The sequence below is a fragment of the Anomalospiza imberbis genome, chromosome 27, assembly GCF_031753505.1.
Source record: "Anomalospiza imberbis isolate Cuckoo-Finch-1a 21T00152 chromosome 27, ASM3175350v1, whole genome shotgun sequence".
Lineage (NCBI taxonomy): Eukaryota > Metazoa > Chordata > Aves > Passeriformes > Viduidae > Anomalospiza > Anomalospiza imberbis.
Window position 1 is genome coordinate 5,724,589 of NC_089707.1, and position 26,027 is coordinate 5,750,615.

A 26,027-nucleotide genomic window follows, 5' to 3' on the forward strand; every position below is an offset into this window, starting at 1 on the left:
AGGGTGTCCAGAGGGGACGTGCCCCCTCTCGGCGCCCCGGCAGCGGCCAAGGCTCGGCGGCATCACCGCTCCGGGCCCACTAACTGTCACAGCCCGCCCCGGACACGGCCACCGGCGCCACGGCGGGGTGGTCGCTCTGGAACACGGCCACCGGCGCCACGGCGGGGTGGTCGCTCTGGAACACGGCCACCGGCGCCACGGCGGGGTGGTCGCTCTGGAACACGGCCACCGGCGCCACGGCGGGGTGGTCGCTCTGGAACGCGCTGAGCTCCGCGCTGGCCCCGGGGCCGCCGCTCCCCGCGGGCTGGGCCAGGACCCCGGGTCCCCCCTGGCCGCGGCCGCCGCGGGAGCAGTCGTGGTGGCCGTGGTTGCCCAGGCGGCTGGAGGCCACCACAGCTTTCATGGCAGCCTGGGACAGAGGCAGGGAATCAGGGAACTGTGGAATGTTCGGAGGGGATCGCCCAGCCAAAATCCTGGCCTGGCCCAGGACACGCCAATGATCCCATCCCAACAATCCCACCCAAACCATCCCACCCCAAAGACCCCACCCCAGAGATCCCAACCCAACAATCCCACCCAAAACATCCCACCCCAACCATCCCAACCAAACCATCCCACCCCAAAGATCCCACCCCAACAATCCCACCCAAACCATCCCACCCCAAAGATCCCACCCCAGAGATCCCAACCCAACAATCCCACCCAAACCATCCCACCCCAAAGATCCCACCCCAACCATCCCACCCCAACCATCCCACCCCAACCATCCCACCCAAACCATCCCACCCAAACCATCCCACCCCAAAGATCCAACCCCAAAGATCCCACCCAAACCATCCCACCCCAAAGACCCCACCCCAAAGATCCCATCCCAACAATACCACCCCAAAGATCCCACCCCAAAGATCCCACCCCAACCATCCCACCCCAAAGATCCCACCCCAACCATCCCACCCCAGCCTCCTGGAGTTCTGGCAGCCTCGGGGCCGGGACTGAGGGAATTCAGTGCCGAGCACCCTCTGGGGGAGGAACCTTTCCCTGAAACCCATCCCAAAAATCCCCTGGCAGCGCTCCATGCTTTCCCTCGGGATCCCAGAGGGCGTTGGCAGAGTTCTGCCCTCCCAGTGGGGACGTGGCAGCCCCTGCCTCGCTGTCCCACGTCCCCGACGGTGACAGGCGTCCCCCCCTCACCTTCAGCTTCCTCCTGGCATTGAATTCCTGCAGTTTCCGCTGCGTGCTGTCCATGTGAGCGAATTTCGCCGCCTTCCCGGTGACCCAGGGGTGCTCCAGGGCCTGGTGAACCGTCAGCCTCTTCTGGGGATCCAAAACAATCAATTTCTTGACCTGAAAGCACCAGAATCACCGAGTTTCGTTATTTCGAAGTAACTCGCAGTAAAATGAGAAAGAATTGTAATAAGTGTGTAATGTATGAGAAAATAAATCATGAAATCGATCATAAAAGTAAGGAATAAAGAAAGAAAGAAGTAAAATTAACCATAAAATCAATCATAAAAGCAAGGAATAAAGAGAGAAAGAAGTAAAATTAATCATAAAATCAATCATAAAAATAAGGAATAAAGAAAGAAAGCAGTAAAATTAATCACAGAATCAATCATAAAAATAAGGAATAAATAAAGGAAATTAAAGAAAGCAAGAGTACAACATAAATAAATAAATCATAGATTCACATGAAGAAATAAATAATTGCTAGAAAGGTGTGGGAAATAAATAAATTTAATTAAATAAATAAATGTAGTAAATGCATAAAAATAAAACCATGAAATGTATGAAATAAAAAATAAAAATATGTGGTTAATAAATAAATAAACTATTGCAATAAATTTGTAAAGATAAAATCATAAAATAAGAGAAATCAATCATGAAAATAGTGATAAATAAATACACGAAAATTTGTAATAAATGAATGAACATTTGTCATAAATAGATAAACATAAAAATCATAAATAAATAAATCAATAAAAATGTGATAAATAAATAAATAGAATTAAAGAAATTAATAAATAAGTAAAATTAAAGAAACTAATAAATAAATGGATAAAATGAAGTCATAAAGTAAACAACGAAAATGTTACAAATAAATAAAGTAATTAATAAATAAAGGCATAAAAATGAAATAATAAAAGAAATCATAACCATATGCAGGAAATAAATAAAACCGAATAAATGAAGGAAGGGAAAATAATGGAGAGGAGAGGAGAGGAGAGGAGAGGAGAGGAGAGGAGAGGAGAGGAGAGAAGAGAAGAGAAGAGAAGAGAAGAGAAGAGAAGAGAAGAGAAGAGAAGAGAAGAGAAGAGAAGAGAAGATTTGAGTAAAATAAAAGAAGGTGAAATAAAGTAAATAAACATAAATTAAAACAAAATAAAGTATAAAATAAAATAAATCTTAAAAAAGAAATAAAGCTCCCAGTTTCCCAAGGCCAGCGCTGCCTCGCTCACCAAGTCCTTGGCGTTTGGGGACACGTCGTCCCACCAGGGCGACACGAACTCGTAGTCGCAGGTGAGGATGCGGCCGTACATGTACTGGTCCCCCCGCGGGTCGAAGAAGGGCTCGAAGCCGCAGAGCCTGGGGGCACAGAGCCGTGGGACACGTGGGACAAGCCCTGCCACCCCCGGCACGGAGCGGACAAAGCCCCCCGCCGTGGCACTCACAGGATGTAGGTGATCACACCCACGCTCCACATGTCCACCTCCGGCCCGTAGGGACACCCGTGCAGGATTTCGGGGGCTGGAAGCAAAGTCTGGGGGTCAAACGCAACCACAGCGGGGGATTCCAGCGGAGAAAACCCCGCTGGGCACCGGCAGGTGTGGAGAAAAGGGGATAAATGTGGAGGAAAGGGGATAAATGTGGAGAAAAGGGGATAAATGTGGAGGAAAAGGGGATAAATGTGGAGGAAAATGGATAAGTGTGGAGGAAAAGGGATAAATGTGGAGGAAAAGAGATAAATGTGGAGGAAAAGGGATAAATGTGGAGAAAAGGGGATAAATGTGGAAAAGAAGGGATAAATCTGGAGGAAAAGGGATAAATGTGGAGGAAAATGGGTAAATGTGGAGGAAAGGGGATAAATGTGGAGGAAAAGGTATAAATGTGGAAAAAAAGGAATAAATGTGGAGGAAAAGGGATAAATGTGGAGGAAAAGGGATAAATGTGGAGAAAGGGGGATAAATGTGGAGGAAAGGGGATAAATGTGGAGAAAAATGGATAAATGTGGAGAAAAGGGGATAAATGTGGAGGAAAAGGGATAAATGTGGAGGAAAAGGGATAAATGTGGAGGAAAAGGGGATAAATGTGGAGGAAAGGGGATAAATGTGGAAAAAAAGGAATAAATGTGGAGGAAAAGGGATAAATGTGGAGGAAAAGGGATAAATGTGGAGGAAAATGGGTAAATGTGGAGGAAAGGGGATAAATGTGGCTCTGTGCCCACCAAATGTGGCACGGCCCCAGCTAATCCTGCAGTGAGCTGTGCCCGGCCTCAGGCAGGGAAAACCCCCGGGAATGTGCCTCCCTTCCCGGTTTTGCTCTCCCCAGCATGTCCCTGCCAGCCCCGGGGCCCCCTCCCCGCTCACCGCAGTAGCCCGGTGTCCCACACACGGTTTTCATGGTGTCCTGCTCGCCCACGATCTTGGAGAGCCCGAAGTCACCTTGCAGGGACACAGGGAGTGGCACTGCCATCAGGGAGGGGCACCGGGACCCCCTCCCACGCCACGGCCCCGGCCAGGCCCCCAACCCACCGATTTTGAGGGGCGCGTCGGGGGACAGGTCTGCGTAGAGCAGGTTCTCCGGCTTCAGGTCCCGGTGGACGACTCCGTTCTCGTGCAAATACTGCGGAAAGAGGGAAAGTGGGGTGTGAGAAGGAAGGGAACGGCCTGGGACAGAATTTGGAGGTGGCAGCAGCGACTGGGGACCTGTCACAAACTCGGGACCAGCTCGGGAACGGCACCGCTGCGGCGGATCCGTTTCCAGTTCGGAGTTCCCATGTTTTCAACCCTCCTGTTGCCATGGAAACTCTGGGATGCAGAGCAGCCCTGACCTTCCTCCTTCCTCCTCTCCATCCGCTAAGAGCGGCTCCATCTTCTCCCAGCGGTGCCTTTGGAAGGCCAAGGGAGAGTGGGCAATGAGGTGCTTGGGATGGGGGCAGCTCCGGGTGCCTCTCCCCAGGGAAATTTGGGGTGGGGGCAGCTCTGGGTGCCTCTCCCCAGGGATATTTGGGATGGGGGCAGCTCCGGGTGCCTCTCCCCAGGGATATTTGGGATGGGGGCAGCTCCGGGTGCCTCTCCCCAGGGATATTTGGGGTGAGGGCAGCTCCGGGTGCCTCTCCCCAGGGATATTTGGGATGGGGGCAGCTCCGGGTGCCTCTCCCCAGGGATATTTGGGATGAGGGCAGCTCCGGGTGCCTCTCCCCAGGGATATTTGGGATGAGGGCAGCTCCGGGTGCCTCTTCCCAGGGATATTTGGGATGGGGGCAGCTCCGGGTGCCTCTTCCCAGGGATATTTGGGATGAGGGCAGCTCCGGGTGCCTCTCCCCAGGGATATTTGGGGTGGGGGCAGCTCCGGGTGCCTCTCCCCAGGGATATTTGGGATGAGGGCAGCTCCGGGTGCCTCTCCCCAGGGATATTTGGGATGGGGGCAGCTCCGGGTGCCTCTCCCCAGGGATATTTGGGATGAGGGCAGCTCCGGGTGCCTCTCCCCAGGGATATTTGGGATGAGGGCAGCTCCGGGTGCCTCTTCCCAGGGATATTTGGGATGGGGGCAGCTCCGGGTGCCTCTTCCCAGGGATATTTGGGATGAGGGCAGCTCCAGGTGCCTCTCCCCAGGGATATTTGGGGTGGGGGCAGCTCCAGGCACTTCTCAGGGATATTTGGCTGCAGCCCCTCCCGTGCCACCCCTCACCGGGCTGTCCCCAGGGCCACGTTACCGAAACAGCCTCCAGGATCTGCTTGACCACGTGCGCCGCATCCCGCTCGCTGTAGAACCCCCTCTCCACGATCCTGCGGGCACACGGAGCCTTCAGCCCCCTCCAGCCTCCTCCTCCCCCCCGTTCCCCCAGGATCCTCCCCCCCGGAGCCGATCCGTACCTGTCGAACAGTTCTCCCCCCGTCACCAGCTCCAGCACCAGCGCGATCTCTGAGGGCGTCTCGAAAATTTCCTTCAGCTTGATCTGGAAGGGGTGACAGGAGGGATTTCGGGGTGTGGGGTGTGGGATGAGGGATGGGGGATGACCCTGGCTGTGCTGGGAGGAGGCTGGGAGGGTAGGAAGGGTTATTTCAGAGCAAACATTTCCTTCCTCTCTTTGGTATTTCCCCACTCTTGATTTGTTTCCACCTGAATTTTTTTAACTCAACACGGATTAAAGATGAATCTGGGAATGTGCAGAGCCCTGATCCTCTTCACATCTCCGAGCTCGTTTGCCAGAGGAGCTCCTTGAGAGCACTGGAATTTCGTGTCTCCACGGGCACCTCGGAGCCTCCATCCAGCCCTGTGGCGTGGGAGCACCGCCGGCTTCATCCCACGGGATGGGTCCTGATCCTGCACACGTGGGATGGGATCAGGGAGAGCCGGACACACCCTGTGAGGTCATGGCCACTCTGGGACCAAGGCTCTGGAAATGTCCCTTGGACTGTTCTGCAGCAGAAGAGGCACCAAACCCCTGTTTTCCTCCTGTGATTCAGCTCCCACACGAGCCCTTTGTGCCTCCACAGCCCATCTGGAACTAACAATTCTGTCCTAAAGCGACGTCCAAATGCAATTTTTCCTTTTTTTTTTCCCCCCACTTTTTTTTTTTTTTAATTTTTTTTTAATGGAAACCCAAGAATTTCATGCTTCTTAAGACTTTTGTGACACTGCGAATTTCATGGGGCTTTAATCATTCCCTTCCCAGGCTGGGTGACAAGCCGTGATCCCCCGCGGGGTGAGAGACACTATGTGGCAGCTTATTGCATTATAATAATACACAGAGCACTATAATTTTCCTATTAACTTCAAAAGTTTACAATCCTATTATCAGCCGCTGCCGAGCTCGGTGCCGCACGATAGCGGCGCTGGCGTCAATAATGGAGCAGAGCAGCTCCTCTTCAAACATCACTTGAACTTGGGATGAGCAGAACCCCATGGAAACCTCGGGGATTTAAATATTCAGACGGGCTGGATCCTCCTCCACGGCTCCGGGGAGCTGCTGCCTGGAGAGGGGAGGGCGGAAATTGGATTTTCTGTGGGGCTCCTGATAACACATCAGAGAGGAGCCTCTTCCCATCCACGGCTGGTGCCACCTGGGCTGCTCCGAGTGCGTGATTCCCATCCTGGCTGTTATCCCTGCGTCCGCCCAGCTGTCCTAGGATGGGGGAAATGTCTCCATGGAAGAGGCTGAAGCCCCAAATTGTCCCAAAACACTGGAACACCCCAAAACAGGCCCACGCTGAGCTGGCTGAGAGGTTTAGAGATGACCTGTCCCCAGTGCTTTGACCTCTTTATCTGTTTTTGGGATGTTTGGGATTTCTTTTGGCTTCATCTCTTGGCGTGAAGGTTTTGGGCTTCTCCAGAGAGCAAAGCTCCGAGGATGGGCTGGGAGCAGCCGTGCCCAGGGTTTGAGGGATGCTGCAGCCTGGGCAGCAGCAGACAATGTCCCAGTGATGTCCCAACAATGTCCCAGCGATGTCCTGATCACAATCCCAACAGGGGCAGGGCCTGTCCCAACCCTCAGCCCCGCAGCAGCTCCCAGGTGGCTTTTCTGTGTCATTTCATTACTCAGGTGTTCTCCAAGATCCTTTTGCAATCTCCCAGTGGAGCCATGCAGTCGGGAATGAGCCTTTTTTGGGAGGTGGGGGACACGGAGCCCCCCAGCCCCTGGCGTTCCAGAGGGGCTCTGCTGGCCCTGGCTGGGTTAGATCCACTCCAGCCCCACTCCCGTTATCCCCGGAGCGCTGAGCAAGGGAACGGCGGCGGGCGGGACACAGACACGGACACGGCCCCGCGGCCCCGGCCTCCCCTTTTATCTCCCCGGCAGGATTCATTACAGACAGGCAATTTTCCGTGGGATTCATTTGATCTCCTCGATGGAAATTGCCTGCCTGGTGGAAATCTCAAGCCAGGGTGTGGGAAGGGGGAGGACAGGGGGTCCTTGGCCATGGATATCGGAGCTGGGAGCTCAAAGGAGCTGCAAGGAACAGGAATTTCATGTGGCAGCGAGAGGGGAATCACCTGGATGCTGTCAGTGAGGCAGGGAGGGGACACGGGGTGCAGGGAGGGTTTTCCATGGGGTGGTGCCTTCATCCTGCACCAAGACAGGATGAGGACAAGGACATTCCCGCCCTTCCCTCAGCTCCGGGCTGAGTTAAGGGCAAACCCACGCCCAGCAGCCGTGGACCCGGCCCAAAGGGAGGTGGCAGCTGTGTCACGGGGGTCCTACTCACGATGTTGGGGTGCGAGAGCCGCAGCAGGACCCCGATCTCCGTCCTCACGATCTTTTTGTCGATCTGGGAAGCAGAGCCCACGCAGAGCTTGTGTCACCTGCGCTGCCGGGCCTGGCTCCGGCTCCCCACCACGCAGAGACCCCCCCATTACTCCCAGCACATTTCCGTGTCTGTCCCCGAGCCCACCCCCACCCCAAATCCCAGCTCTTTTGTCCATGTGGGACCCCCAGACTGTGGGGGCGATGCCCGGTGCCAGCCCCACGCCCATCCCGGTACCGAGGGGCGAGGGAGGAGAGACACCGCCAGCCCTCCCCCCCAGCTCCCTGATGCTCCCCTTCCCATCCCCGCCCCTCTCCTGCCCCACTCACCGTTTTCTTCAGGATCTTGGCAGCGTAGGGAGCTCCCGTGCCCTTCTCCTGGCAGCTGAACACCACCGAGGTGGCTCCCCTGGAGGGCAGGGAGGACGTGAGGCTGGCACAGAGCTGGGGGTCCCGCTCCCCCTGTGCCCCCACCAGGACCTTTGGCAGTGCCAGGCCCTGGGAGCTCAGCCTGGATCCCGCTTTTCACGGATCCCCCTGCTCCTGTATCCCTCATTCCTGAATCCCCCTCCTGTACCCCTCCCCTTAATTCCCACCCCACATCCCCTTCCTGCACCCCCTCCGGATGCGTCCCTCTCCCGCATCCCCCTCCTCCTGCCCTCCGTCCCGCATCCTTCCCGGCTTGCCCGGCTAAGGCTATTTTAATGAAACCCGAGTTCTACAGGGGGTTTAAATCCTTAAGCGCCTTTCACGACAGGACGGAGCCGCCGTGTCCCCGCTCGCAGCCTCTCGGCGACAGCGGCGACACCGCGGGGCCCCATCCCAGCCCATTCCCGTCACCAGACACCCGCCAGGTGAAACCGCGGCGGGTGACACGGGGACCGCCGCCACCGCCGCCCGCCGCGCCCCACAGCCGGTGGCGATCTCAGCTCGCGTTAATCGCCGTTCCCGAGCGCTGGACGGTGAAATCAGCCAGCGCTCCGGGCCATTCCGGGGCTCATTTGCAATTCCACCTCCCTGCCTGGCTCCTGGAGCAGATTAATTCCTGCCCCCGAGTAATCGGCCGCGTTTTACCGCACTTTGGCTTCGCCGCCTTCTGGAACAGAGCTCAGGCTGTGCCTGGAGGTGCCCGGCAAGATCAGATCCCCAAAACCACCGACTTTCATACCAAAACCTCCCCCGAGCCCACCAGCATCCCCCCAGGCATCCCCCCGCGCTCCCGGGTGCTCCCCTGAAAGAGAGATTTGTCTTCAAACCCAGAGCAGATTTTGCAACTCATGCGGCTGAACTTGGGAACGGCGTTCCCATGGCAACGGCAGCGCCGGGTACCAGGCTCGCCCGGGATGCTGCGGGACCCAGCCCTGCCCAGCTTCAAAACATTTCCTCCCTTTTGCCAAACATCCTCCATGAAACTTCAGTTTACAAATAAAAAGTGATTCGGAAACGAATTGTTGCAGCTGGGAGGGGCGGCCAAGCCACCACCTGCTCCAGCTCAGGAAAAAGGGCAAAAGCTGCAATTTGACCCCAAAATGGCATCACTGCAATTTGACCCCAAAATGGCATCGCTGCAATTTGACCCCAAAATGGCATCGCTGCTGATGCGACCGCCACAACAACGCTCTTCCAGCGGGAGAAGCCACGAGGTTATTCTTGGAATTTCCCAGATGGGCTGGTCACGGGGCAGGACCCTCCACCCGCTCTCCACAGCTGAATCCCAGCCAGGATTTGTCGCCTCTCACCCTCCCTCTACATCTTTCCGCACGGACAATTCCCAGCCTGATTCCCGCCGCTAACGAGATCATTTAGGAGCGCTCGGCTCGGCGTTTAGAAGGACTCGGGGTGGCTCCTGTGCCCGCTGTGCCCGCGGCGCTGCCCCTCACGCGTCCCCAATTAGGGCAGCGCTCGGCTCCGCGCCGGAATTCGCCACGCCTCGGCCCCCGGCCCCGCCGGCCCCCGCAGCCGCCGCTCAAGGCCTCAAATAAATATCCCAAATCAGCCTTGCCTGCGACGGGAGATAATTGCATTTGCTTTCCAGATGAACTGGAAAATGTCAAACGATGGGGTTTGCCGAGAGCCTGGAACGTGCGGCCGCCGCGAGGGCCGGGAGCAGCCCCGGGCTGGGTCCTCCCCGCTGTCCCCACATCCCTACCCGGCTTCCTCCATCCCTCTCCTGCTCCCTGGGCCTTCCTGGCCAGAGTGGGTCCAGCCTTGCCAGGAGAGGCTCTAAGGGGAGCTGTGCATGGCAAGTGGGCTCCCAGCAGCCCAAATCCCACCCAGATCCCAACACGCCGTGAGTGGGTGGCTCCAGGACTGAGACCAGATTGATTTAAGTCTGGTGTTGAAACTGGATGGATGGATGGATGGATGGATGGGTGCATTCCAAGGGTTTCAGGCCTGTCCTTTTGTCCTATGTCCCTCTGTGCAGGGCTGGGTGCTGCCAAACCCAGGGCTGATGTGGCCACACCTTGATACAAACCCCTACATTCCTGCTTTCACCAAAACTGCTGCTTTTCAGGATTGTCTGAGGATGGAAACCCAGAGGCAGCTGGGGCTGGCCCAGCCTGAACCACCAAATCCCCCTGTTCCAAGCCAGGGCTCCGAGGCAGCGCTGCCTCCCCCCACTGGAACAGCCCAGAGCCCCCACAAACGGGATCATCAACCTTCCCACCACGGCCTCCCAGCACCCTGCCCGAGGGGCACCGGGACCCCGGGACCTCAGCCCTCAGATGGGCTCTCCAAGCCAAATCAGAGCTGGGAATTCAGGCTCTGTGGAGGCTGGCACTGCCTGGCCTTTGCGGGGGGCTGCTGCAGGCAGGACCCTCATCGCCCACCCCCAAAGCCTTGGGGTGCTCAGAGGAGAGATGGGTCTCCCCATGATCCCACTGCCATGAGGAATATCCATCTCCACAGGCCCAGGGACCCCTGGCCCCACCTGCAAACCCCCAGTGAGCGCTGCCAGACCCTGGCTGCAGCGTCACAGCACAGTCCAAGCGCCAGGACACACGAGAGGGGAGGGTCTGTCGCCATCCATCCCCCTCATCCATCCTCCGATCCTTCCACAGCCCTTCTACATCCATCCTTCTCCCCTGCTTGTCCACCCCTTCCTGCATCCCTCCATTCTTCCATCTCTCCTCATCCATTCCTCCCACATCCGTCCATCCCCTTTGCATCTGTCCCTCTCTTCCTGCATCCTCTCCTGCATCCCTTCACCTCCCATTCCCCTTCATCCCCCCCGAATCCCTCCACTCCCCCAATCCATCCCCTTTGTATTCCTCACCCCTCCCCACATCCCTCCGTCCTTCCTGCCTCCCTCCAGCCCTCTCCCCACCAGGCCAGTGCCTGCCCCAACCAGGACCCGCTCCCACCCCAGGGGTGCTCCTGCCCCTGCCAGCCCCTCCCTGTTCGCTCTCCCCGCCCGGTACCGTCCCAGCTCGGGGCCCACGATGTAGAAATCTTCCAGTGCCGCCTCCCGGTGGGATCCATCGATCCAGAACTCGCTCTCGCTCTTGGACGACGGCATGGTGGGCTGGGGGCTGCGAGCTGCCTCCAGCTGCTGGGAAGGGGAGACCCCGGCATGGATCGCCGGAGCCCCCCCGCCTCACCCCCACCCAATCCCCCCCGCGCTTCCCCGAGTGCCCAGATGGCTCGGGAAAAACCAGCGCTCGGGATTATCGAGCGCCACGGAACCGCGGCCACAAATCCCCTTCCCACCCGGCACGTACATCCCTTTTCCGAGATAATTCCCCCCGCTGTGGGATGTTTCCCCCCCCGGCTTTTTCCACCACCCCCCACCCCCTTTTCCCACCCCATTCCCACCTGGCCGGGGTCCCCCCCGGCTTTGCAGAGCCCGGCAGGCCGGGCACCCACGGACTGGTTTGCACCCCGTTTCCTGCAGCCTCCCCCACCCCCCCGGTAATTTTGGGGTGGGGTCGTGGCCCGGCACGTACCGTTACCTGCGGCGCCGCTCGTGTCCGCCCCGGCGCTGCCTCATCCCCGGCGCGGGGCGGCCGTGCCGAGGGTGGGCACGGGGGGTCCCGAGCTCGTACGGGCCCCCCCGCTGCACCCCAAAACGGGGCGTCACGGCTCAGCTTCTCGGCGGGGCTTCACGGGGCGCCGAGCGGCGCCGGGCTGGGAGGATGCAGGGACGGGAAGATGGAGGGACGCAGCGACACGGGCACGGGAGGACTCGGGAATGGAGGGAGGCAGGGATGGCAGGATGCCGGGATGCGGGGGCCCAGGGATGCCGGGCAGCACGGACGCAGCTGCCAGGATGCCGGGATGGGAGGATGCAGGGATGGGGGGACAGCGGGCAGCGCCGGGAGGCAGGGATGAGAGGCTGCCGGGCTGCCGGGAAGCGGGAGCGCGGCGCTGCAGGGAGAGAGGAAGGTGGGGATGCGGGGCCGGGGCTGCGGAGCACCGGGACCCTCCCAGGCAGCATCACCGGCTCCGCCGCGCTCCCGCCTGGCTCGGCCGTGCCACCCCCCGGCCCGGCGCCGCCACTGCACCCCCCCCCCCGCCGCCCCCCGGGCCTACGGGACCCGCGCGGTGCTCGGGGAGCCCGGGCGGCCCCGACCCCACTCCCCGCAGCGGCGGGACCCGGCCCCGCGGCGGGGCCAGGGCGGGGGCACCGCGGCCGCTCCCCGGGAGCACCAGGAACCCCCCCGGTGCCGCGTCCCCCATCCCGCCCCGCAGCCCGGGGAACTCCCGCAGCCCCGCACCCACCGGGGCCGGGTTGCGCCCCGCCGAGCAGCCAGAGCCGGGAAGCCCCCGGTACCGGGGGTCGCGAACCGGCGGGGGGCGCGGGCGCTGCCCGGAGCCGCCGCACGGTGACGCCGTCGCCCACCGGATGGGAACGGGGGGCGCGGGGGGGAAATGGGAAGGTGGGAGGGGACGGGCGGGGCTGAGATTGGGATTGGAGAGGGATTGAGTTACGGGCCTGGAGTGGGAATGAGCTGGGAATGTCGCCGGGAATGGTGGGAATAGCACCGGGAATGTCGCCGGGAATGGTGGGAATGGCACCGAGAATGGCGCCGGGAATGGTGGGAATGGGCTGGGAATGGTACCGGGAATGGTGGGAATGGCACCGGGAATGGCACTGGGAATGGTGGGAATGTGCTGGGAATGGCACCGGGAATGGTGAGAATGGTACCGGGAATGGTGGGAATGGCACCGGGAATGGCGCCGGGAATGGTGAGAATGGTACCGGGAATGGTACCGGGAATGGTGGGGCCCGGCTGGAGGAGGGGGATGAGCAGTGGAGGTGGGGGGTGAGATGGGACCAGGAGACCAGGCATGGGTGGGTTTAGGTTGGGTTTAGAGTGGGATTGGGATTGGGGGTGGGGTGGGGCCCGGAACAGGACGGGAATGGAGATGGGCTGAGATAGGGCAGGGCTGGGACTGAGAATGGGATGGGAGTGAGGATGGGGTTGGGTTGGGACGGGGTCAGGGATGAGATGGGAATGGGGATGGGATGGAGTGGGGATAGGGCCAGGGTGAGACTTGGATTAGGACTGGGGCCGGGGACAGAATCAGAATGGACATGGGATTAGAGAAGGAGATGGGATGGGGCCAGGGAATGGACTGGGCTGGGACTGTGGGTGGTGTTTGCATGGGGCCAGGGATGGGATGGGAGTGGGGATGGAACAGGTCCAGGAATGGGGTGGGAGTGAAGATGGGGCTGGGGTTTGTCTGGGAAAAGGATAGGAGTGAGGCTGGAATGGGGCCAGGAACAGAGTGGGAGTGGGGATAGGGTTGGGTTGCTGTTGTCCTTGTGTCTGGGGCCACCCACCCTGCTGGGGAGCCCGTGGGGTGTTGTGTTCCCCACAGCAAAGGGAGCAGGAAATCCCTCCTGAACATCCAAGGCAATGAAACAGCAGATTTTTATGTTTTTCTCTTAAGAATTGGAAATAGGGAGAGCATCCCATAAGACAGTGAACCTCCAGTGGGACTGAGGGGTAGACAGGCCCTGAGGATGCTTCAGAGCCCCCCAAAATCCCTCAGCACAAACAGGAGACCCCCAAAAGGCCCCGCCATGAAGGTCTCACCAGCACGAAACGTTCTCCTTGTCATGAGCTCCCCGAGTATTTATTAGAATATTTTATCATATCTGAGGGAGGCAAACTCAGCCCTGCTTGATCTCCTCCAGTTGCAACTCCCTTTTGAAAGGGATGTTGGTACAGGGAGTGACCTGCTCCATGAATAAATTGACTCTGCCTCTGTCTCTCCCTGTCCTGGAATGCTGTGGAGACAAGGGTGGGCTGGAGAGGCTGCTTTGCATAATTAATATTTATCACTCGATCCCAAACAAGCACAATCCCCCCGTTCATCCCCAAAGAGTGGGGGGCTGTGTTGGCAGAGGGGAGGCAGCTCCTTCCCTTTGGAAATCTCAAAATTGGGCTCCTAGCGAGGGGTCCAACCCCCCTGGCACCCACAGACACCCGTGGGTGGGCACGGGATGGGGCACGGCCATGGATCAGCCTGGGCAGCGGGAGGTGGGGATGGGGATGGGGCAGCCCCCGTCCCCTGCACACCCCAGCACCCCAAAATCCCCGCGAGGCCAGGGCTGCCCTTTGCAGCAGCTGTCCCCAGCCGGGACACACTCCCAGGGTGCAGACCCAGCCGCTGGCAGCGGGAATTCTCCCATTCCCTGCCGGTTTGGTGGGACGCTGGGGCTGGATCCGCGCCTCCAGCCTTTTGTCTGCGGGAGAGGAATTAATTATTTTGTTCTCTCATTACCCTGGACTAAAAATCCATTTCTGAGCAGCATAAATTTAGGTGCCTGAAGTGGCTATTTTAACATCCCGGGAAACATTTCTCTCCCTCTCTCGCCCTTTTCCCAATCATTTCTGTCTCATTGGCAGCCATCGATGTTCCGGATGAAGCACAAGATGGAGGGGCATTATCCAAACCCGGCGAAACGGCCCTTCCTGGGTGGAAAGTGGGATGGCGAGGCTGAAGCGGGGTCCCCACGGTCCCCCCAAACCCCCAAACCCCCCGGGCTGGGGGTCTGGGACAAATCCCAGCGCGGGCAGAGCGGACTCTGAGAGCGGCCCCGCGAGGGACCGGCTGCTGCCGAGTGCTGCTCAATTGTTTGGAACATAAAATGGAAATTAATACATGGGGTGACCCCCCCGGCATCCCCCCTTCCCCCCAGCGCCGCTCGCCTCGTTAATTGAACGGCGCGAAGCAAATGAGGTCAGAGCTCACTTGAGCCAGACAAGGACACGGGAACACGCGCGGCTGCCGGCGAGGCAGGGCTGTACCTGCCCGTGTTTAGCATTCCTGCCGGGATCCGCTCATTAAAAACCTAAAAGGCGGCTTAAGCATCCCATTAGAGCCTGGCCGGGCTCTGGAGCCCTCCCTCGCAGCCGCGTTTGCGGGGAGAGCGGCACGGCAGCCGGGCACAGAGGGGGTCTGCGGTTCCTGTCCCATCGCCGGCTCTTCGGGGGGCTTTGGGGCTCTTCTGGGGGTCTCTGGAGATCCCGGAGGCAGAGGGTGAGAGAGGCGGGAGAGATGTGAGGGTGAGCGGGGCAGGAGAGGTGCTGGAGGCCGGGATGCTGCTGGAGCATCCCAAACGCCGTGCCCGGGTCAGGCTCCTGCTGCCCAGGCCCTGCCCTGCCCCATCATCCCCTCTCTTTCCAAGGAGACCCCCTCAGCCGGGCTTTGGGAACCGCTCCCACAGCGTGCCTCAGTTTCCCCAGCTCTGGCAGGGCCTTGGCTGTGGGTGCTGACCCTTCCCATTTTCCAAGTGTCCCCAGGGATGTTCCCAGCTCCATCCCCAGCACCGATTCCTGCTCTGCAGTCAGACCCTGCTGCTGTGGGAGCTCCACAAGTGCTGCTCCAGCCCTGCCCGGCCACGGATCCCCAGGATTTCAGGAAGAGGTGGCACACGAGGATCCCTGTGGGACCCCTGCCAGTCTCCCCTCACGCAGGACAACCCAAGGGGCTCCGTGCCAGGGCTGTGGGCACCGATCCCGCGGGAGGCACCGTTCCTGTGGCACTGGATGCTGTCACTGCTCCAGGGGCCGGCTGGGGACCCCACTCCTCGTGTCCCATCCCAAACAGGACCCCAGCAAGTGGCGGGCACTCCGAGCCACCCCGGGGCTGCTCAGCGCCCCAGCCAGGAGCACCCACACTTGGAGGCCTCTCTCAGGTGGCACCTGAGAGCCACCTTGTGCCACCTCCTCGGGGCTTTGGCTTCCCCAGCTGCTCCATCCTCATCCCAGTGCCCTCAAGGAGCCCACCCAGAGCCCGCCCAGCATCTCCCCTTTCCAGAGGAGGCTCAGGCATCCAACATTCCCTCTATTCCCTCTTTCCCAGCATCTCCCTGCATCCTCCTCTATTTCTCCCTCTCTTTTTTTTTTTTTTTTTTAAGACAAGGAATGAGTTGTCTTCCAGCAGATGTGACTAAAAGCACTCTGGAAATGTCAGCCACTGCTGGAAAGGGACCCAGATAACATTTAGCTTTAGGTAAGAGAGTAGATTTTCTCTGCACTAATTCATATTTATAAGCTCTCGTGTTCCCGGGGAGAGCGCGGCGCTGATGGCACTCGCTGATTGCCAGCGCGCGGAGCAGGGAATTGTTTTCATATCCGAGATTAAAGAGTGCTTTCTGCTCCCAGTGGCACCTGTGTATTTACACTGGTCATTCTCAATTCATTCTTATAAGATTAAGACTGGAAATGGGAAATGGTTATAAAGTGCCGAGCCCGGAGGGGTCGGGGGACGTGATGGGGACGGGGCAGAGCCCGGACCCAGCGCCGGGAGCAGCCCGGTCCGAGGAGGGGCACGGGGGCTCTGCTCTCCCTGGGTGGGAAAAGTCCGTCCTGAGGGAAATTCCTCATCCAGATCCTGTGGGACGTTCCCTCTGAGTGACCCCAGCAGGGATGAATGGGGATGGACGGGGATGGACGGGGATGGACGGCTGGAGCAGTGTGGGCAGCGGGATGGACGCAAGCTCGCCACAGATTAGCTGAGAGCTTTATTTCTATTAAGATTAGGTAAAAGATTTATTTCTATTAAGATTAGGTGAAAGATTTATTTCTATTATGACTCGGTGGAAGATTTATTTCTACTATTATTATTTTTCCACACATCCCAGGGTTTGTGTCAGCTGATTAAAAGCAAACAAGTAAAGCTCCTCTTCTCCGTGGCGGATCAAGGATTTGGGAACTTTTAGAGCTTTATTTAGTTTTTCTCTGCTTTATTTATTTATTTTTTTTTAATCGTGTTTGAGAAGTGGCTGAGCAGCTCTGGAGAGAGTTGGAGCATAAACATGGGGAGAAAGGGAAAAAAAACCCGAGTTGTGTCAGGGATTGAGGGGCTGGAATTAGGGGGAGGAAGGGGCAAAAAAAAAGGGGGAGGAGGAGGTGGGGGATGCAGGAGGGGTTTGGGGTGGAAAGGGAAAAAGGCGAAAGGAGAAACAAGACAATGGCAGAAGGCACCCCGGGGACTTCCTGAGAGGTTTTAGAAATTCAAAATACGCCTTAGAGCCTCAAAGCTGTGTCAGTCACAGCCCCGGCGCAGGGATCACTAAGGCTGCGGCCAAACAATACCAGATTGTGTGAGGAAGGTGGGAAAATCGGGGGTCTCAGCGGCTCCCGCTCACACCAGCGGTTCCGCCCGTCAAGCACGCGTTCCACATGAATCAATTCTGGACAGAGCCGCGGCATAATCCCCGCCAGCCTCGCTATGACAACTTGAAGGAGAATTCGGCGGCTGAGTGACAGCAGACGGAGAACTGACAAGGCAAAAGGCCGCAGGACTTCCCTGCCCTTTTTTCCCCTTTTTTTTCTTTCTTTTTTTTTTTTTTTTTTTTCTTTTTTCTTTTCCATTTCATTCTCCCTTTCCCCCACTCCCCATCCCAGTAACTTTCCCCGGCGGCTCCTCGGGGCGCACACGTGTCTCTGTGCTGCTGTTGGGGGCAGAGGGGCTTCGCTCCCTCCGTGCAGCCCCTCTGCCCTTTCCCTGCTCCCAGGGACCCTTCCCACAGCGGGATGCTCGGGGCTCCGGTCACCTCTGCCACCCAGACGGTCACAGGAGGACACGGGGCTGTGACCTCCAGCCAGGGTGCCGGTGACAGAGGACACGTGGCACTGGCACCTGGCTGCAGCTTCAGCACAGGGTGGTGGGACCCCCAGACTGGGGGCTCACAGCATCCCCTGTGGGGCTGGAGGGGCAGGGGGAGCCTGGCAGAGCAGAGTGGCCCAGCCAGTGAGGCTTTAATTACTCCAGGCTCATTATCAGAGAGGTGTAATGAGCCCTGTGGGTTTTCCAGTTAATCCTGGGCTGTGGTCACCCATGCGGGAGGGTTGGGGATCACCTTCAAGGGGGTCCTGACAAATTCCACCCCTGACTCTGGGGACATCGGCAGTACCCACCACATTGTGCCAGCAAAGCCACCAGCGAAGCCAGGGCTGGCCTGGGGGCCAGGGGGTGTTTGTGGGGAGGGCACCAGCACCCCTGAGCTGCTCCAAGCCAGTATTTAAAGATTCCAGTGGTTAAAGCTGCTCCTCCATCCCCACAGCTGAAGGAAGCACTAATCACCTCCCTGTGCCACCCCCCACGCTCCTGCCTCGTTAGGTAAACGAGTGTATTATTAATAATCATATCAAGGATAAAAAGTGCTTTTGTCACCTTTGGATCCTGCTCCTTTCTGGGCTGCCCTGTTCCGGTTCCACATGCCTGCTCAGGGAGGAAGGAGGGAGAAAGGAAACTAATTAAAAATTGCCAGTGTCTTATGTCGGAGCGTTTGGGTGCGTTGGGTGGTGAAAGACGAGCGGCTTGTTGCAAGAAAATCAATTTTACAGTTACAGGAGCAGAATAAATAGAGGTGGTGCGTTAAGGCGCGAGGATGAGCAGCCTCTGAGGGCTCCAGCTCCGCAGGGATATGGAATGAGCCATCCCGGGATGCTCCGGGTGTCCCCACCCCATCCTGCCGCATCCCAGCTCTGTCACCCGACAGAAGGTTTTGCTCAGAGCCTGGTGAAAAACCACCCAAAAGAGCTCCTAAATTCGGCCTGGGCGCTGCAGCCGGGGCAGAAATTAGGATATTTTTTCCAGGAAATGCAAAATTGGGCCCCAAAAGCCACCCAGAGCGTGGCTGTGAGGTGCACATGGATTTGGGGGGAGGTCACCTCATCCCGACCCCGGGCAGCCCCGGCACGTCCTGGCTCCCGCTCAGAATCCATTCCCATCCCCGCCGCACGAGGCTCCATCTGTATTTTATTCCTCTCGCCTCTCTGCAGGCCTGTGGCTAAAATCTATTGGTTTCGTGCAGGATTTCATTGTCTTTTTGGGGTCAGGAAAACGGCGAAGCAGCCAATTCCCCTTGGCGGGGGGGTTAAACGCTGCTCGCCCCGCACGGCGATCCCGCGGGGGCCCCGATGCCTGGGAATGAGGGAGCAGCAGCCGGGGGTCCCCGACCAAAATGACTTTTATGCTAAACGGGACACGGGAGGCGGGAGCCGCTGGGAGCGCGGCTGGAACGGCGCAGGGGGTCCCGCTTTGGGATCTCGCTGCTGCTTCCGGAGCCGTCGGCCGGGACCCCCCCTGCTCCGCTGGATGCAGCAATCCCTTCCCAGCCCCAGAGTCCTCTTCCCAGCCCTGGATCCCTTTTTTCCCTTCCTGGCCTGGCTGGGCTCGGTGGCCCTTTCCCAGCCTGATTCCAACCCCATCAGGACTGTCCTTCCTTTGCTCGTTGTGCCAGGACACGCCGATCCCTAATCCTCAAATCATCCCTCGCCAGTTTTACATCATTCTCTAAGCTCCTCATAATAGATTTATTTTTAAAAAAATTAAAAAGGGAAGGAAATAAAAACCCTCTGTGGGTTATTAGGGGATATTTTGGTTTTAATTGAAAAGTGCCCAGAGCAGCGGAGCCGTATCCGGATCCTCCCCAGTGCGAGGGACAGGACCAGTTTATCCCAGATGTCACGAGCATCCCATTCCTGGGAAACAGAGGAGGGAAGGACCCTGTGAGGGACTCCCTGGTGGGGTCAGGGAGTCCCCAGGTGGGGGCAGGGGGTCCCCAGAGTGTTGTGTGCAGGGGACACAGCCCGCTCCGTGCCGTGGATCCCTGGATCCCAGGGATGGTGTTTGCCGGAGCGGCCGCTCAGCTCCCAAGATGTTCCTGGAGTTTGCTGGGCTGGGATTTTTTGAGCAGGAGCTGCCTCGAGCAGGCTCTGGCCTGAGAAAAGGGAGGTCTCTGGGTGAATCAGCATTTCCAAGCTGTGCCAGGCATCCCAAATCCCCTCTCTCCATTAGCACCTAATAAAAACGGAGCTAATTATGAATTAGTGCGGGATGAAAATGTTTTGGTTTCTGTTCCCCGGGAGCTGCTCAAACCCCTCGGCCAATTTGGAGCGAAGGTTGGACAGGATCCCTCAGCCCCAGGGCCAGCTGTGGGGACAGAGCTGGGGACACCCAGAGCTGGGAGAACACGGGGCAGGGGGCACCCAGAACCCGGGGCAGAGCCGAGGGCACACAGAGCCGGGGACGCTCAGAATTTGGGGAGCCAGCAGGGCCCCACTGCACGAGGGATCCTTCCACGAGGGATCCCTGCACGAGGCACGCTGGGATCAGCAGCAGCCCCAGGACGAGCGGCCGCTGCCCACACGTCCCCAGCGGCTGCCCCGGTGCCCTCAGCCCCTGCCCGGCGTGGCCCTTTTGGGCCCAGAAGCCTCCTGGGCTCCCTGGGCCACCAGGAGTCGCCAGGGCTGGCCGCGGGCAGCACCGTGCGGGCAGCCCCAGGCTGGCTCCGGCTGGGCTCGGCCGGGCGAGGAGCTCGTTGTGGATTCACGGCACTCCCCGGCACAAATGGGTTTAAACTACCTTAAGTGTTTCAGCAGGGAACTGGCGCTGGCGGTGTAACACTGTATTACCACAGCATTAGGAGTGAAGTATTGATCCTAATCCCCTGGTTCAAAAATAGGATTATCAGAAGGGGAGGGGAGGGGAGGGAGGGAGGGGGTGCGGGAGGATCCCCGTCCCCAGCCCCCGAAGACCCCGTCCCTGCGGTGGAGGGAGAGGTCGGGGCACGGCGGAGGCACCTGGGCCATCAGAGCGGTATCCAGGTGTCCCTCGCCCCTGGAATGGCTGCGTCCCTCCGGATCCAGCCGCACCCCTCGGGGATTTGCCCACCCCGAGTTCTTTGGGAGGGGGCACAGGGGGAGCTGCCACCGCGGGGCTTCTCCTCCCGCAAACCAGCTCTGGGGCAGTGACCGTGGCAGGAGCGGTTCCGTCTGACTGTCTCCAGGCGCGCATTCCCATTCCCATGAAAAGCCATCTTCCCGACTGATCGATTCCCACGCCGCTGCTCCTCATGGATTGATTGATTGACCGGTGGAGCGGACCCGGCCCGGGGCTTCGAGAACTCCCCTTGCTACTCCTGCTGTTACTTCTTTACCTTCTGGAGCTCGGCGAGGGGGGAGCGGCCGCTGCCGTGGGGCACAGCGGGATGGGGAGGCCGCGAGAAGTGGGGTTACAACAGGGTTACACCGAGGAGTGGGGTGGCACAAGGGGCAGGTGACACCGAGGGGCTGCCGCCAAGCCCCGACCCTCCTGCGCTGTGCCCCCAGACCCCCGAAGCCCCAGGGCCGATGGCGCTGGTCAGTCAGTGATGTTGGGGGGTGGAATCCCTGGATTCCCTGGGGTGTGTCCCACTTCCCGGGGCATCCGGGATCCGGGGCATCCATCTGGAGCCGTCTCCTTACTATAGATTAATGTACATGACAGAGGCTGGGCAGGGATTGGAGCTCTTCTGTGCCGGAGAAAAGGGAGGGTCTGTGCAGCCCCCACCCCATCCTGCCTCGTCTATCCCAGCCCCGCTTTTTCTTGAGCCCCCTCGGCACCGCAGCCGGTCCCAGGGTGACCCCCACCCCGTCCCCTCCCCGGCCACGGCCTCTCCCCGCCTGGCTGACTCTCCATACAGCTCCCATTTCATTCCTAATCTCCCCTCTTAGTTTTTAATCCCCTCTCTCCTCCCAGGCTGCCTTTCCCTGTCCTCCCTCGCCTTCTCTCCTTCCCTCTCCCTTCGCCTCCCCCTCCCCGCAAGACAAATTACCCTTAATGATATGCTGAAGGCCATGACACCCATGTTGTCTCTTTGTCATCCTTCGCGGTGCAGCGTGAAAAGATAATACAAACCGCGGCACTTATCTACAATTGAGCGCCAAGACAACCTGCTAATCCCTTAATAACGCGGCGCCGGCCCCACGGCTGCGCTCCCGCCGCTGAATGCCAAATCGGCCAAATCGCCGCCGCTGCCAGCGCCCGCGGCCCGGCTCGGGGTGCCCCGGATCCCGGCGGGGCCGTGGTGCCCCTGAACGGGGGCAAAACTCGGTACTGGAGCCAAAAGGTGCGGGGAGAGGGTGGGAGATGGGCACGGCAGAGGATGGGGGGATAATCAGTGATCGGTGGGTGCAAACGGCTGGGGAGATGGGGGGAAAGCCTCGATAAATGGGTAAAAAAGGATGGGGAGATGAGACCACCAAGTGGCAAAGGATGGGAGGATAATCATCAATAAATTTATGCAAAAGGATGAGGAGATGGGATCACTGAGTGGCAGAGGATGAGGGGAAATCCTCAATAAATGGGTGCAAAAGGTTGAGGAGATGGGGGGAAATCCTCAATAAATGGGTGCAAAAGGTTGAGGAGATGGGGGGAAATCCTTAATAGATGGACCTAAAAGGATGCAGTGATTGGATAATCGAGTGGCAGAGGATGTGGGGAAAATCCTCAATAAATGGACCTAAAATGTTCGGGGGAAAAATCTCAATAAACAGACCCAAAAAGATGCACTGATGGGATCATTAAGTGATGGAGGATTGGGGAGGGGGGGAAATTCTCAGTAAATGCGTGCAAAAAGTTGTGAAGATGGGAAAATCCTCAATTAATGGATGAAAAGAATGGGGAAATGAGATCACTGAGTGGAAGAGGATGGGGAAAAAATCCCCATAAATGGATCCAGAGGATGCCGTGGTAGGAGAGGCGAGTTGGGAGCATGGGGTGGGTACCAGCTCTGAGGGGGAAGAGGCCGGATCCCTGTGGGCCCCTCCTGATTCTGCGGGGGCCCATGGAAAACCTGTCCCAGATGGCTGATCCCTTTCCAGCTGCAACCTGCAGGACATCTGGGCACATCTGGGCATCCCAGAGGGGTTTGTGCCTGGTGCCCACCCCCCGGGATCCCAACTGTCGAGGGGAAACGTGGGCTCAGCGACAGCTCCACGGGGAAAGGCGTGACATCCCTGCAGGTCCCATCCCGAATCTGCTGGTGTCCCATCCCCGATGGCCAACCCCAGCACACAGTAGGGCACAGGCTCGACGTGCACCAACATCTGGGCACAGCTGGGCATTCCAGAGGGGTTACCCTCAATGCCCATCCCAGAAATCCCATGGGAGAACGAGCATCGCTGCACCCAGCCGCGATGGGGACAGCGGGTGACACCGGGACGCCCCGTGTCCGGCATCCCCCGCCCCACACTGCCCTGAGGACAAGAACTGCCGCTCAGTTTCCGGCTCCCTTTCCCCTTCCCACCCCCGCCGTGATTTACCTGTCCCCAGAGGAGCCCAAAAGCTGTAAACACACTTTTATTTGTCAGTCGTGTCCCCGCAGCCGCGCGGCTGTTGGGAAGGTAATAAATGATTCTGGTCCTCTTGGCTTGATGATGTCGGGATTAGGAGCCCTACATATTTTATGGAAACCTCTACATGATCTTCCTTGATAAATCATTTAAATAGGAGTGTCTTTTCTTGGTGTGGGATATAAAATATTTACTGGAGCGGGTGAAGGCTGCTCATCCGTGTTTACCCTCCCGCTTCCCAGCCCGGCTCTGGTGACAAACAGCTCAGCCCTTCACTGGCTCAATGGCACCTCGGCTGTGACACGGGGACAGGCTCCTTGGGGTTGAAAGCTGGGAATTTTTGGGATTTATGTGTTCCCTCAGTTGCGTTCTGCTGCAAAAAGAAGTGATTTTGGTGCAGCATCAGAGCACCCTCCCCGTAGCGCCCACCAGCCCCATGCCAGGGTGTGTTTGCCATGCCATGACCAGCTCCAGCTGGCAAAACCAGGATTGCTGCAAGGATAGGAGCTCACCAAGGGGAATTTTTGGGACCAACATCCCCTCAGCTGCATTTTGTTGCAAGAAGAAGTGATTTTGGTCCAGCACCCCAGAGCATGCTCCCTGCAACACCCGCCAGCCCCCTGCCAGGGAATGTTTTCCACCAGCTCTCACCTGCAACCCCGGGGTTCTCCAGCATCTCCCACATCCCCGGGCCTGGGTCCCCCCATCCTCATCCCCACCTCCAGCCCCGGCAGCCTCCGCAGCGTCCTGCTCCCTTCTCCATTAGCATTCATCGCAATTCTTTTCATTTGTTACCTGGCAGGGGAATGAAAACACGTTGTTCCCCGCAGCGGGGGGTTTCCTACGGCGAGCCCCAACTTTTCAATCATTCCTTGGCAGCGCCGTGGCAGAGCGCGGCCCCCCCGCCCCCCGGGCAGGAGCCGGCGCTATTAAAAGGCTCACCCAGGGGCATGTATTTTCCATAAGACGCCGTGTACATGCTGTGCAACATTCAGGAGGATCATGCTGGAGCAATTGGTCCGGATATAATGCCGGTTACCTTGCGAGAGAGGAGCTCCGAGGGGAATGGATGCTCGCTCCGTGCCTGGGGGAGAAATCGCTCACCGGCAAAGCTCGGGGGCTGCGATGCGGCTGCTCAGCCCCGGGTCCGTGTCTGCCGCCGGCCAAACTGGGCTCGGAACGGGGGCAAAGGCGCAGGGAAGGTGGCCTGGGGGTGGGTGAGACACAGTGGCCTCCCGAGGTGCCCTCACCCATCGCATCCATGGGATACCGGGAAGAAATCCTTCCCTGTGAAGGTGGCAAGGCCCTGGAATGGATTTCCCAGAGAAGCTGTGGCTGCACCATCCCTGGAAGTGTCCAAGGCCAGGCTGGACGGGGCTTGGAGCAGCCTGGGATAGTGGAAGATGCCCCTGCCCATGGCAGGGGTGGAATGAGATGGGCTTTAATGCCCCTTCCCACCCAGACCATTCTGGGATTTGCTGAATCAACGATTCCCGGGAATCCTCCACTGACAGGGGGCTGCAGCAGCCCCCTCCCACCCCTCCACCGCTCCCCGCGCCCCCTCCTCTCCCCGGGGTGGAGGAAATTAACAGCTGAACAAAACCAAATGTCCAGTGGCCTGAAAAGTTCCATTTCCTGCCCCGCGGACGGAGCGGAGGGAGCGGCCACGGCTGAGCACAATTACACACCCGGCTGGGCCGGCTCCTGCAAGTCGGTGGCCACAAAGGGCCGGGGGTCTGTCCCCTGCCTCCCCCACCTGCCCCCGCCCGCCGGGGCCGGGCACGGCCCCGCATCCCGGCCCGGCGGAGGCAGCGGCGCTGCCGGCCGGGAGCCGCTGCTGTCTCCTCGCCTCCCCGCTCTCCTCTCCCGCGCCGTTTCCATAAATCATCCCCCGCCCTGGGATTCTCCAGGTGCTCCGCAGCTGGCAGCTTGTTACAGGAGCGTTCCTGCTTGTAGCGCTCGTACCTTTCAGGAGATAAGGATGGCAGGAGAGGGATGGCCGGGCGGGCGGGGACGGCCGGAGCGGACACGGGGCCGGAGGGACATCCCGCATCCCCCTGCGGGCTGCGAGCTGGATCCGGGCCAGGAGCCGCCGCCGGAGCTGCTGGAGGGACGCGACGGAGCCCGGGAGGTGCCGGCGAGCCCGCGGTGAGCACACGGTGCTGCGGGGTGTCGTGGGATGGGACAGGGGGGCGCAGGGATGAGCCCCCCAGTCCTGCTTCAATGCTCGGAGGGGGCTGGTGGCCCCTGTGCCAGCCTCGGTGGCCACTGTGCCAATCTCAGTGGCCACTGTGCCACTTCCATCCAGGAGCCTGAGCCCTGCAGCGGCCACCAGCCCCTGCAAAGGCACAACGCCACGGGGGACCCAGGGTGGCAAGTGGACAGCAATGGAGCAAACTGAAGCTGGATGTTGGAGAAAAATTTCTTTTCATCCCAGGATGTTCCCAACTCCCTGCTCTGCCTCGAGCAGCCCCGGCGAGGGTTTGGCCTCCTGGTGAACTTCCCGTGGCACACAGTGGCCATGGCTGCCCTGAGCCACAGTGGCTTCCCTGCTGGAACAGGCACCTCTGCGGCACAAAGTGGGAAAATGCCTCTGGAAAGCCCAGCAGGGATCGGTGAACATCCCCGCCTGGCTGAACGTCCCTGCAGCGAGGACCAGGGCAGGGAGGGAACTGGGGACCATCCTGAGCCTCCTCACGGTGCAAACCCGGACCACAACACCGGGACTGGGGGAGCTGCACCCCCCGTGCTCTCCACAGCTGGAATGTTGCACCAGGTGGGATATTCCACGAGCCAGTGGAGCACGGAGCACCCACTGCCTCCAGGGATTAAATGAAAAAAACCAAAACGATTAATGCTGAAATGCTGAAAGGGAGCAAGGAGCAGCAGGAACGGAGACCTCGGAACGGTGCACTCTGGGACCACCACGGGGGCTCGGGATCCCCGGGGGTCCTGGCGCCTTTGCTCTGGAGCAGGTGGGGAGC

At 59.1% G+C, this 26,027-nt stretch overlaps 1 protein-coding gene across 1 annotated transcript; it reads right to left on the reverse strand.

The window, feature by feature from the left end:
• Positions 1 to 79: 79 nt before the first annotated feature.
• On the reverse strand, positions 80 to 11,499 carry LOC137462907 (calcium/calmodulin-dependent protein kinase type IV-like). The gene is made up of 12 exons (XM_068173740.1): positions 11,410 to 11,499; positions 10,885 to 11,012; positions 7,793 to 7,871; positions 7,425 to 7,487; positions 5,094 to 5,176; positions 4,934 to 5,006; positions 3,750 to 3,840; positions 3,585 to 3,659; positions 2,670 to 2,745; positions 2,457 to 2,583; positions 1,192 to 1,344; positions 80 to 409 (listed from the first exon to the last, which is right to left on the reverse strand). Exons 2-12 carry the CDS (start codon positions 10,980 to 10,982, stop codon positions 80 to 82), a joined length of 1,248 nt encoding a protein of 415 aa, XP_068029841.1. The 5' UTR covers positions 10,983 to 11,012; positions 11,410 to 11,499.
• Positions 11,500 to 26,027: the final 14,528 nt, after the last annotated feature.